Source organism: Gopherus flavomarginatus, chromosome 9 (genome assembly GCF_025201925.1).
Source record: "Gopherus flavomarginatus isolate rGopFla2 chromosome 9, rGopFla2.mat.asm, whole genome shotgun sequence".
NCBI classification, from domain to species: Eukaryota; Metazoa; Chordata; order Testudines; family Testudinidae; genus Gopherus; species Gopherus flavomarginatus.
The window spans coordinates 63,101,777-63,114,751 of record NC_066625.1 but is presented as its reverse complement, the minus strand read 5'-3'; the positions used below and the strand labels follow the sequence as shown (position 1 = coordinate 63,114,751).

The window sequence follows — 12,975 nt, the reverse complement described above, 5'->3', positions numbered from 1 at the left end:
AATCAGACCCTTAATCGCTTTAAAGAACCAGGCTTTTTAACTGCCCATCACACATTGGAAGCAGATACATACAGTGTGTTGAATTTACATGGATTTTTAGTTCTCCACAAGAAAGTATCCTTCCCAGTTTCCTATGAAAGGTGAAGGGCATCCTTTGAAAATTATTAAAGATCTTAATTTAATTTTGTTTGACACAGGCAGATGGTGCTACAAGTGATGACCTCGACTTACACGATGATCGCCTTTCCTACCTGTCAGCTCCAGGTAGTGAATATTCCATGTACAGCACAGATAGTAGACACACTTCAGATTATGACGACACAGATACAGAAGGGGGTGCCTACACTGATCAAGAACTTGATGAAACGCTCAATGATGAAGCTGGGACTCCTCCTGAATCTGCTATTACACGGTCCTCTGAACCTGTAAGAGAGGATTCCTCTGGAATGCATCATGAAAGTCAAACATATCCTCCTTATGCATCGCAAGCTCAGACCCAGCCAAATCACAGAATAGATTCTCCAGGATTTAAAACAGCTGCCTCTCAACTGGTAAGCAGCAACTTTACACTTTGATAGGAGGCATTCTGCTTAGAGTGTAAGGAGCAGGGACTTTTGTATACAGTCCTTGACAATATTGTGAGTGCACCACAGAAGCTGCCAATATTAATGCCAGAATGGGTTAGAGAATTTGGGGTTTTTTTCTTATAAAGGGGCTGTGGTTTATTTTGATATGAAAATACTTGATGTTCCAGTCTACTTTATATTTAGATATCTGCTTCATTTTGTAAAAAGTGATATGATTTTCTAAAACTGCTGAAAAGTGCTAATGCCTGATACTTTCTATCAGTGCTCTTTAAACAACTATACATGTAGTAGATGTTTGATCGAAACATTTAGTATTATTTTTAATATAGACTGGAAAGTCATAGCATTATACAGGAGCACTATATTTAAAATATTTTGAACACTTCACAGAAAGCAGAAGCCTCACCTGCAGGCCCTTACCTTTCCCCGTCGCCTGAAACAAACCCTGCAACCTCATCACCTTCTGCTGTTAATCCTAATGTAAACTTAACTAATGTCAGACTGGAGGAGCCCACCTCAGCTCCTTACAACTCTTTTCAACTACAAGCTGGCCCCTTAAGAACACCAAGCACTGAGGGAGTTCACATAATGCTAAGAGATCAAGAGCCATCATCCTTATCACCGCATATAGATCCAACAAAGGTACCTGTGCTGCATCATTGCACTAATTTGCTGCTATACATCAAGCTAGCACATGATTGGGTTTTTTGCTCCTTATTGGAGAATTCCTTTTGATTTTTCTGAGGGTTCATGAACTATACAACTGTGCATCTAGATTTCTAAGAATCATCCTGTTTTTTGTTTGCATGGCTTCAAGCGGTACATCCTCTTCTATTTTTTCTAGAAAACAAGAAATTTTAAATGAAATTTGCATTGTCTGATTTTTTTTGTTTGCATATTTGATTTAAATTGTCAACGTCCTATGCTGTTCATTAATGAGCCTTTGTCAAAAACCTGTGTTGTCCTCAAAATGATGCTAAACTTGTCTCACACCTTATGGTTTCCAATTTACTAAATGGAAACAGATAATTTATAAAATGAGTAGATCAGGGTACACTGAATATGAATGTGAATTTTTTCAAACATTAAAGTTAATTTCCATTCTTAAAAAAAGACTGCTTTTCCCTGTAATTTAAATAACCCCTAAACTAATTTTATCTAATTCTGCTTGCAGTGTAGCACTTTAAATAAACATAGGCGCAATCACTTTTTTCATGTTACACATGAGACTTTCTCTTTCTACAGGTATACAAAAAGGATCCATACATTAATGAGGAGGCACCAAGACAGAACTACGTCTTGAAACAACCAGCAGTTAATCATCCAGTACAGAGACAGGAGAAAGAGACAAATCTGATCTACGAATCCCAGGTTCAGTATGCAGAGAAACAACCCAGTAGAGAGAGAGAGTATGAGCCGTCAACATATAGGTATGAGTCTACGAACTATGTAGATCAGTTTTCCCATGGTTATGACCCTCGTCTACATTATGATGACCATGTACCTCCCTATGAGGACCACTGGGCATATTATGATGAAAAACAGCCCTACCAGCCAAGACCACCTTACGATAACCAACCTCCTAGGGACTTTAACCCCAGACAAAATGTAGAAGAGAGCACAGAACGCAGCTACTACCCAGCACAACCTCGCTTTGAAGAACCACCTCCAATGGTTTATGACAGTAGGCCTCGCTATGAACATGCACCTAAAAACTTCAGTCTACCACAACTGCGATATGAAGAACAGCCCGCTCCTGGATATGATATTCACAGTAGATATAAATCAGAAGCTGAGACATACCCTTCTGCAATATCTAAGTCTCCTGAAGCTAAGCAGTACTTCGATCCACATATGAGAGGCTATGAACAAGGTCCTCCACAAGGATTTAATGCTAAAGCAGGACAGTATGAGCCTTCTCATAGCACTGCAGGTGTGCCTCCTCCTCCTCCCCCACCCTCATCACAAACCAAACCAGAAGTACTGCCTTCCAACAGTAAACCACTGCCTACACCACCAACTCTAACAGAGGAAGAAGAAGATCCAGCCATGAAACCACAATCAGTGCTAACTAGAGTTAAGATGTTTGAAAACAAAAGATCAGCATCAGTGGAAAAAATCAAGGACCCTAATGATACATCAGCTGTCAAGGTAAATAATTAATACATATACTGAAGTTAAGTACCAAATGAGGTTGTACCAGAAACAGTAAGTCTTTCTATATATAAAGAGAGGGAGTTCTTTCTTTGTTGTACTACCTTCTTAGCTATGTAACTTCAGTATACTGTATGTTAAAAATAGAAAGTGGAAGGTTTTATTAAGGGGAATTTGCTACCCCAAATGCACCCTTTCTTCAGATTTTGATACTTTGAATCACATGGTTTTCTTTTAAACGAATACCATGGATACTTTCTAAATATAGGAATGTTATGAAGTAAACCTATATGTTGGATTTTTTTTACAGCCTCCAGAACTAGCACCTAAACCTGCCATTGTCACAGTGAGTGGTTCCAAACCAACCTCTCAAAATCAGTATGAACACGACAAAACAATTTACAGGTAAATGTACCATTTCTCATTAACACAAATATGTAATCTAATAGTAAAAGAGGAGATGTTTCAATGGTAAGATATTTCTGCTTGGGTATTTAAAATTACAGTAGAAATGTTATATCACTGTGACATGTACATCTGTAATAGAGGCCGCCAAGACACTTTTCTTAAAGGATGCTCTGATGCAAGATTGAGTGAACTTCACTGTGCCCTTTCCTGAGATCTTTTTAAGAAATAAATAATTATGGCATAAGAAAAGACAGCAGCAAGTTGGAGACCTTTTTAATATTTAATCTAGATAACTTTGAAATGGGTAAAGTCGAAGGAAAGGTTTTAAGAGATTTTTACTGTTGTGATACAACCTCCGTAGCTAGCTAACCTCAATACAGTATATGTTAAAGGCTGAAAGGTTTTGCTCTCAGTCCACTGTTGAGTCTTATGTAAGCTCCGTATCTTGCCAACTAAATGCAATTCTATTTATTTGAGAAGCAGTTGTAATATATTTCTACATAGTTGTATGAGAGTTACTTTTAAATTGTATTGTGGTTAGCTAGATTACAAAGAAGCATTTGGGATGTGGAACTCTAATTAAAATACAAACTACTACTAAAAACCACCAAAGTGTTGTTTATTATCATCATCATTGCCATTTAGGGCTCCAGAACCACAGAGACCTCAAGTGAAGCCATCTGAAGACATAGTACGTTCAAATCACTATGATCCTGAGGAAGATGAAGAGTACTATCGAAAGCAGCTTTCCTACTTTGATCGCAGGAGTTTTGAAAATAAGCCCTCTACACAGGTGCCAGCCAGCCACCACCCTGAGCCTGCTAAACCAGTACATCCTCAGAATCAACTGAACTTCGCTAACTATTCTAAGTAAGATCTTTCATCTTATCTTGTCTTATTCATTTGTTTTTAAAGTGAGGTGGAATTTAGGAGTAAAACTGAACCTACTATGTATGAATTTCTGTAACCACCAAGATGGATGTCCAAAGTACCTGATGAAAAAGCATAGCTTTTGTGTAACAGACAATTTTATTGTCAAGAGAATTTATTTGTATGAAGTTAGTCTGAAAAACTTTCATTACACTTTCTGGATGTGATGTTGATACTAGACGTCTTTCTCTGTAGATGGAAACATCTTTTTCCTGTATTGGACCACTTCTTTGATTTGGAACATTTATACAGAAACTGTGTGAAAGCTCTGACACAAATTTAGCTCACATAGTGTGCGTGTGTGTGCACGCGCGTGTGCGTATGCACATTTTTACTACTTTCTCTGTTTGTTTTTTAATTGAGAACATCACCACTAGGTAGTCAATAGGCTTTCCCATGCTCTTTCAGTATTTTAGGATCTGTCTGGTTCCTTGTCATTTGTTCTATCCTTTTACCTTATTGTGAGCACCAGTGTCTGGAGTAGTGGACTGTCGGGGCACCTGGATTCTATTCCTAACTCTGACACTTCACCTCTCTGCCCTTCACTTCCTACATCTGAAAATTGAAAATGATGATAGCTTTTTCACAGGCTTTGTGTGTGCTGAGGGATTTTAGGGAAATCTCTCAATAGAACGGTCCAGCACTAGATCACCTAGTGGGTGAATTCACTAATATTCAGTGTTAGTTACAATTACAGGGTATAAGATGTTGTTTCCCTGATAATGTATCTAACACTAAGAATCTGTGGGAAAATAACGTTCTAGGAGTTGAGGCTTGATACATAAAATTCTAAATGATTTACTGAATTTGTTGCACGATGTCTTTTAAAGGTAGTGGGGGAGGAGAACCTAAAATTGCAAAAGTCAGCCAAGTATATTATACAAATTAAAAAAGGAAGAATCATACTGAACGGTATGAATCATCTAGTTACTAGCTTGTTACTTGTTTAAATAAGATCTGCATATACAGCAATGATCTCCAACTTTTTTTGCTCCTCCCACGTGATACTAAAGGAGGAGAGGAATGTGTTTAGTGACCCAGGCAGCTGTGAATCAGTCCTCTTATTTTTCATCCTCCTCTATATATCTTCTGAAAGAAAGAAACGGACTTCAACCACCTAACAATTCTTGGTAGAGGAAAGGAGTCCCTTTCTTTGCTTCCAGACATCACAAGAAGTGACCTAAACAGCTCAGCTGGCCCCCAGAGTCTACTAGGGCTTGTGCTGTCAAAGCAAAACTGGGGAATTTTCTTGGCCCTTGGAGAGTGTGCCCTGAGCAAGTGATTCCTTCACCATGCAGCAAGACCCTAAGGAACAATGGCTGGCAGTGATGATACCTCAAGGAGGTACTGTAAGTTTCAATTAATATTTGTAAAGATTTTTAATATCCATAATGAAAAGAACTATACCAAGCAGACAGCAGTATGTTTATCCTCTGTGATAGGGGCAGGCCAGATGGATACAGGAGAATGTTCCTATTGAGACCTGGGACATGGTGCTAGTGCTCGCCCACTGCTAAAAAGCCCTTCCCCCAGCATAGGGAGGAGCTACTAAATCCAGAACCCAACTGAGTTCGGGGGACAACAGAGGCAATAACAGGAACAAGCGTGTGGGTCAAAGGGTCAGAAATAGGGAACCAGAAGGGGACACCGAGCAGAGAGCACTAGACAGCTCCCACTGCTCCTTGAAAGTGTCGAGAGAGCCGGTGGACACTGCCCAGAGGAACTCTGCCCGGATATGTGAACGGATAAAAGAATGGAAAACAGCTCCACAGTCGCAGCGCCTTCCGCCCCTCCCTCCCCCCTTCCCAGGTGTTACGAAAGGCCACTTTGGCCATGGCTAGGAGGAGGTTGACGAGGTGGTCCCGCGACTTAGTGGGGCCTCGAATTGGGTGTGCATAAATAAACAAGTGCGGGGAAAAGTGCAGCCAGAACCTCAATAAGAGGTTCTGGAGGAGCCGGAAAATGGGCTGCAGCCTGGCGCACTAAAAATACATGTATGCCAGGATCTCCCTCATGCCACAAAAGGGACAGACTTCAGGGACAGAGGTAAACCGTGCCAAGTACATGCCTGTGCTCACGGCTCTGTGGAGGAGCCGCCAGCTGATGTCCCCGGCAGGCCGCGGGACTAAGATGGAATGTAAACTGGGCCATTGGGATTCCCTACCCTCCACTGCTGGTAAAAGTTCCCGCCACTTGGTATCAGGGCAGGACATGAGGGTGGGGTAATGAAGCATGTGCAGCATGAGCATGTAGAGATGGTCCCTTGGCGCGGTTTGTAAACTACCTGGCTGCATTGCACGCAGCCGGCTCAAGGTCTGAGGAGGGGGAGGCCGGGAAGGCTCACGGGGCAAGGGGCGATGGAAAGATCCAGAGGGCCTGGAGTGAGGGGCAGGCCCTCTCACAGGACCTGCTCAAGGAAAAACCGAGCCGCAGGAGGCAGGGCTGCCTCCACCTTCTGGAGTATGTGCTGGGGGGGGGGTCGTAAGTGTGGAGAGCCCCATGTGCTGACCGAGCACCTGGGGATCCACCCAACCCCCCAGGTCGTAGTCCAGGAGGTCTTCGATCTTGGTGACTCCTTCCAGGACCAATCTCCGGCGCACCAAGGGGACTCCACAACCTGCACACAAAAGTGGAGATTATGTAGCAGGAGCTCCACAAGGAGATCTACCCCCTCGGTGGCCACAAAGGACCTGGTCTCTGAAACTGGCCTCCAGGTCCGGAGGAGGTCCTGGTAGAAGACTGGCAGCTCGGAGAGCTCTTGCGGAAGAGCTCTCGGATAGAGAAAAAGAGCTGCTAGTCATATTGGAGCCCTCACAGGCAGCGGAGGAAGGCGTGCGCCAATATGCTCCACGCTGAGCTACCTGCATCATAAAGGAGTCTCTGGAGGACCTGGAGGTAGAAGACGTGGACCTGCATGTACAACACATTAGACCCTGTCCTCCCTCCTCCAGGGGGAGATGGAGAACCCCTGCAGAGACCCAGTGCAGTCCCAGCCAAAAAAACTCCAGAACCAGCCTCTGGCTATTGGCCAAGAACACCGGGGGCAGGCACATGGTGTTGACACAGTGCCAGAGCATGGACAAGACCAGTTGGTTAAGCACGAATGCTCTTCACCGGAGGGAGAGGCAGCGGAGCAGTCCTGCCCAGCCCCGCAACTGCCCAGTCACCCTGCCCTCTAAACCGTGCCAGTTCTCCAGTGGAGATGGATGCGTGGCAGAGAAATAAACGCCAAGATAGAGCAGCAGACCTGCGCTCCACTGGATGCCCTGAAGCATGGCTGGGAGGGAGCTCACCCGCCGCCAGGATAGAGCTCTTGACCCGGTTGACCCGGGCAGAGGAGTCTGCTGAGTAAACAGCTTGACAAGCCTCCAGGTTGTCCGGGTCCTGGACCACGAGGAGTACGTCATCGGCGTACACTGCCAGGACCAGATGCACCTCCGGCTCATGCAGCCCCGGCCCTGTCAACCTCTTGTGAAGGAGACGAAGGAAGAGCTCAATAGCCAGAGTGTACAGCTGACCCGACAGTGGGCAGCTTTGATGCACTCCTCTCCCGAAGCTGACCGGTATGGTCAGGGTCCAGTTAATCCTGACCAAACACTCTGCGGAGGCATACAGCAACTGGAGAAACCCTACAAACCGGGGCTCGAAGCCAAATGCCCACGTGTCCAGAAGATACTCGTGCTCCATCCGGTCGAACGCTTTCTCCTTATCCAGGGACGGGAGGGCGAATGACAGACCATCCCTACACCCAAGCTCCAAGAGATCCCAGACCAGATAAAGATTATCGAAGATGATATGGCCCGGGACGGTGTAGGTCTGGCCTGGATGGACCACGTCTGCCAGCATGGACCGCAGCCGCAGTGAGGTGACCTTTGCCATGACCTTATAGGCTGTGCTGAGGAATGAGCTGGGAAGCCAATTCTGGAGATCACAGAGGTCTCCCTTCTTCGGCAGTAAGGCGAGCACTGCTTGCCTGCACGACAGAGGGAGGACCCCACTCTTCAAAAACTCGGCCCAGACAGTGGCAAGGTCCAGGCTGAGGACGTCCCAGAACACATGGTAGAACTCCACAGTCAGCCCGTCCATACCCGGAGATTTATTGGTGGGCATGAGATAAAGGGCTTCCCAGAACTCAGCAAGAGTGAGAGAAAGCTCCAGCTGGTCTTGGTCACCCATGCTGACTGCTGGGAGTCCATCCCAAAGCATCCCGGAGGCATTGGCGCCTGTCGGATCTGGGGAGATAAGGCCAGCGTAGAAGGCCCTGGCCCTCTTGCACATCTTCACTGGATCCATGAGTGGGTGCCATCCGCTGCCAAAAGGCAGAGGATGTGCTTTTTCGCCCTCTTCTTCTCCAGGGTGTAGAAGAAGCGGGAGCTGCAATCCATCTCCTGCAGGATCAAAGCAAGTTCGATATAACACAGTTTCATCTATAATGCGGTAAGATTTTTTTGGCTCCTGAGGACAGCACTATATCGGGGTAGAGGTGTGTATATATTGAGAGAGAAATGAGTATACTTTCTTATGTGGCTTTGCAGTATCAATGAACAAGTACTGTGGTTTCTCATCTGTAAACTTTCGTTCTGCTATCATAGATGCTTGCATTCAAACAAACTAAGGTTAGTGTCTGTTCCTTTTGAAAAAATTCACATTTATCAGACAGAAAATGGTGAAATCTGAGAGGATGAACATTCTGACTTGTAAGAGAGAAATGCAAACAATTTACTGTAAACAAAATAAACACTTTACATGGGAATAGTAATGGCTGAGCAAAGTCAGGCCTGGCTGGGCTGTAAGATTTCATCAGAATTTGAGACATGACACGCTTTGGAGATAAGGGACTAGATTGTTGGTGCTGTTTGCAAATAGGCAATTCCATCATAAACTTATATCTTATTGATCTCAGTTAAGTTGTCAGGTTCAAGATAGTTCAGAGCAGAGAAAAATTTAGAGACTGGATCTTTTTCTAAAAGCTTTATCTACTTTCGCAGTGAGCTCTTTGGAGTATTCCTGATGTCACTGTAGAAAAGCAGGTGGTGGGTAAATGAGGTAGGAATGGATAATGGAGGGAAATTCTAGTTTAAAAAAAAATTTAAACATTTTTGAAGACAAAAGTGATCCTCCACTTTGGGTTAATTGATCTACGTTCGCTATTGTAGTTAAACTGTCACTGCAGTACAGTAAGGGGCATTTCACTAGGCAGGTATTTCACTATTCTTTGTCCACTGTCTCTAACTGAGCTACTATAAAAGGGCAGCAACTAGATGATACTAGAACTGCTTGGTGGTATTAACAGGGAGAGGGGAAATGTGTGCATAAGACCACAACGTAATGGTGGTCATTGATTGTATTACTGATGTGAAAAGGGGGAAAATACTATAACACATAACAGCATCATGATGGGTCAAATTTTCAAAAGTACTTAGGAACTGAAGTCCCATTGGCTTTCAGTGGGCTTTAGGAGCTTTTCAAATACATGATTTAGTCTCCTAAGTCAAGCAGGCACTTTTGAAAACTTTGTCCATTATCCTAAACTCTATTAGCATGGGGATTTTAATTTGTTAAACTCGCGAGAGTTAATTATTAAAGTTTCAACAACGATGTGATTATGGGAAGGAGGAGGCATTTTCATCTCTTCTCTTCACATTTCTGATTGGGGAAAATAGCTTTTGGGCTGAAATTTCTATGGTGCTCATCAAGAAGAGAGAGTAGCTTTTCAGTATGTGATCTTCACGTATTCTATTCAGATTTTGTAAGGGGACCTACTAGAGCAGGGGTAGGCAACCTATAGCACACATGTCAAAGGTGGCGCACAAGCTGATTTTCAGTGGCACTCGGACTGCCCAGGTCCTGGCCACCAGTCCAGGGGGCTCTGCATTTTAATTTAAGTTTAAATGAAGTTTCTTAAACATTTTTAAAACCTTATTACTTTACATACAATAGTTTAGTTATATATTATAGACTTATAGAAAGAGACCTTCTAAACCTGTTAAAATGTACTACTGGCATGCGAAACCTTAAATTAGAGTGACTAAATGAAGACTCGGCAAACCATTTCTGAAAGGTTGCCAACCCCTGTACTAGAGTACAGAGGCTCCCCAACTTACACAAGCATTCCGTTCCAGAATGCCTTACGTAAGTCGAATTTTGCATAAGTCGGGAACGTATACCTGACAGTCACGCCACAACAAAAAAAAGCTTACAGAACTTTTTCCGTAAGTGCGGATTTCCGTAAGTCGAGTTTGCGTAACCTGGCGAGCGTCTGTATGTAACATTTAAAATAAACCTCTGAAGCTGCTGGAGAGGGAAAGCCTTCTGAGGACATCTTAAAGGTAGAGCCACCTAAGAGATCTGACATGAATGCACTGCGTAGAGTTCTTTGGAACATGCAGTAACAGAGTTAAATGCAACAGCACTTTGGGTTTGGGTTTGCATATTAAAATCATGATCTCTGTTTATCCCATTATCCCATTATTTTTGCTAATGTTTTATAGTATTTGGCTTTTCTTACTCACCAACAGCAAGAAAGTGACTTAAAGATTTTTTGCACAAATCTCATATGGTATATAGATGATTAGTCACTGATAGATAAGAAATTGCTAATTAAACAAGTAATGGAGGAGCGTTGTTAAAGAAACTCCGAGTCTAGAATTAGTGTCAACTCCTCTGCCCCTCTCAGTTTATATTTGCCTCATAAAGGCACCTAGCACATCTAGATACCTGCTGCATGAAATGTCTGTTTTTGTAATTTCTTGGCAACTTGCCTTGAATAACCACACACAGAAGTTCTGATCCTGCAGAGAGGCTCCTACTTAGCTTTATGCAGTGTGAGTTGCCCCACTGAAGTCAATAGGACTGTTTGCTATTAAACATTTGTATAAGTCTTTGTAGGGCCATAATATTAACATAATTTTAATATTGAGAAAGGAGCAGTGCATTTTGGTCAGATACAACACAGTTGTTTATGACAAGCCAAAGTTAAATACCTACATGAGTCTTCTGTGTGAAGATTCACATAATTATAAATTTTTAATGCCATAACTCAGCACTTGTCTTATTGATGGTTTCTGAAGAAACATACATTTTGGCATCTGGGCTTACAATTTCACTGTACATCGGTGTAATACAAAGCGAACAGACTCCATTAATTTTAAAATATTATTCATCCATTGACTGACACGTTTTGTATTAATATTTTATGTACATTTTCCTGCCCCTAACAAATTTAGATAGCTGTTTTGGAAACAAAATAGTCTAGTAAAGTAAGTAATAAAATCTGGTAACAATAAACTCTATACTGTAAGCAAACTAATCTATTTAGCAGTTTGAATGGTTTAGTGTTCCTTATAAGAAATGTCAAGTTGTAACTTTACATTTGAAAGAATCTCATGTTACAAGTTCAGCACTGAGAAATGTATGTGTACAAATGTTTTTATTCATCATATTTATGTCCACCAATCAGGCGTTCTTCATGGGGGAATCATGCCAAAAAGTCCATTTTAGAAAATATGTGGCACCAGTGAAGCTGCTTTGTAAGGGTAATGTCACATTTGTGTCTTCTAGTTGTCAGCAGTTGTAGTATATGAAATAGTTTTGTCTCTTCGCTCTTATCCTTTGCTTTATAGGCCTATTGCTTAGGAGAGTGTATTCTCAATTATAGACATTAGAGCAAAACTCTCCTTATATGCAGTGTGGACTTCCATTTAGGGGTTGATTGTAAAAGATTGCCTGTTTTGAACTGTGAGGTTTAGGTGATGTGTTTGGAGGTATTGTTTTACTCAGTCTAGTCTTGCTGTTCACTTTTTCTCCCATAAGTTTTCTTTCAGAATTATTCTGGTTGCCCTGTAGTTAAGTGGTTATGTTAGACCTTGCAAATTTAAAAAGTTCATTAGTGCTCTTTATGAAACACTGCTGGCTGTTTCTGGTCAGCTTCATCACTATTCCTGAGCAATGAACATGATTTGGCCACCTCTTCACTTGAGGTTAAACTGTGTTCAGCACTAGGTCATTTGCATCTGTTGCTAACTCCTTTATCAGCAACTGACAAATAACAGTCTTGTCCACATAAGGTAAATAGCATTTGAAAACTGTCTTTGTGTTGGGTTTACATTTTAGGATAAAATCATGGCCTTCTCTACACTGGGAAAACCTATTAAAAATATTCCTCCAGTTTTGTAGTATGAAAAAAAAAAGGCTTTATTTTAACAGCTTGAACAAATTATGTAGATTTGTCACTAAAGTAGAAAATTTGTAATATCCATTTTTATGCCCTGTTTTACCACAGAGAGGAAAGGATGTTTATTGAAAAGTGGTTGGAGTCATAGTGTAGGTGAGGGACCTGCAGCTGAATATATAACACCATTTTGATTAAATTTACTTTTCAGCAGGCTTAACTGAGAGAGTGGTAGAAGTGAGTCTAGCAGCCAGAGCCATCACTCTATGGTGATGCTCTGCAGCAGGTTTTGGAACCTATGAGAATATTTTGCTAAATTTTTCCCAGTGTAGACACAACCTATGAGTTTGATGACCCTTTCATTGACTGTGGTATCACAAGTAGCTTAATTGAAGTCAATGTAATTGGTGTAAAAATGGTGTAAGTTAGATTAAAACAAAGCCTTAACCTTGGCTGCACTGTGGGTGTTCTTACGAGACTATAAATGGGGGGTAAAAATATCTGTACAATTTGACATAAAACCTGATGAAAGTAAAAATTCTTCTTTGAGTTCTGGGTATTCCACATGTGGGTACACGTGTGCTTCATGTTTCTGAGATAGGATATTTCTAGCAAGCAGTGTCCGTTGGTCTGCGCCTGTGCAGTTGCTATCCTCATGCTCTGTACTGAGAGCATAAGGGTCAGTGCGGACCAACAGTTCTCCAGGTCCTCCTCACCACTGCGTGG

The 12,975-nt window shown here is 42.3% G+C and overlaps 1 protein-coding gene across 10 annotated transcripts in view; it reads left to right on the top strand.

Moving 5' to 3' along the window:
- The window catches only part of TJP1 (tight junction protein 1), a 319,386-nt gene that overhangs the window by 279,958 nt on the left and 26,453 nt on the right, over nt 1–12,975 (top strand). For 8 of the 10 annotated variants that reach the window (XM_050967885.1, XM_050967883.1, XM_050967884.1 and 5 more), the window contains 5 exons: nt 198–551; nt 978–1,229; nt 1,833–2,738; nt 3,052–3,146; nt 3,795–4,019. In XM_050967885.1, the coding sequence (XP_050823842.1) occupies nt 198–551; nt 978–1,229; nt 1,833–2,738; nt 3,052–3,146; nt 3,795–4,019 (1,832 nt within the window). The remainder of the gene's footprint in view (nt 1–197; nt 552–977; nt 1,230–1,832; nt 2,739–3,051; nt 3,147–3,794; nt 4,020–12,975) is intronic. The other 2 variants (XM_050967893.1, XM_050967886.1) reach the window with 1 other exon arrangement.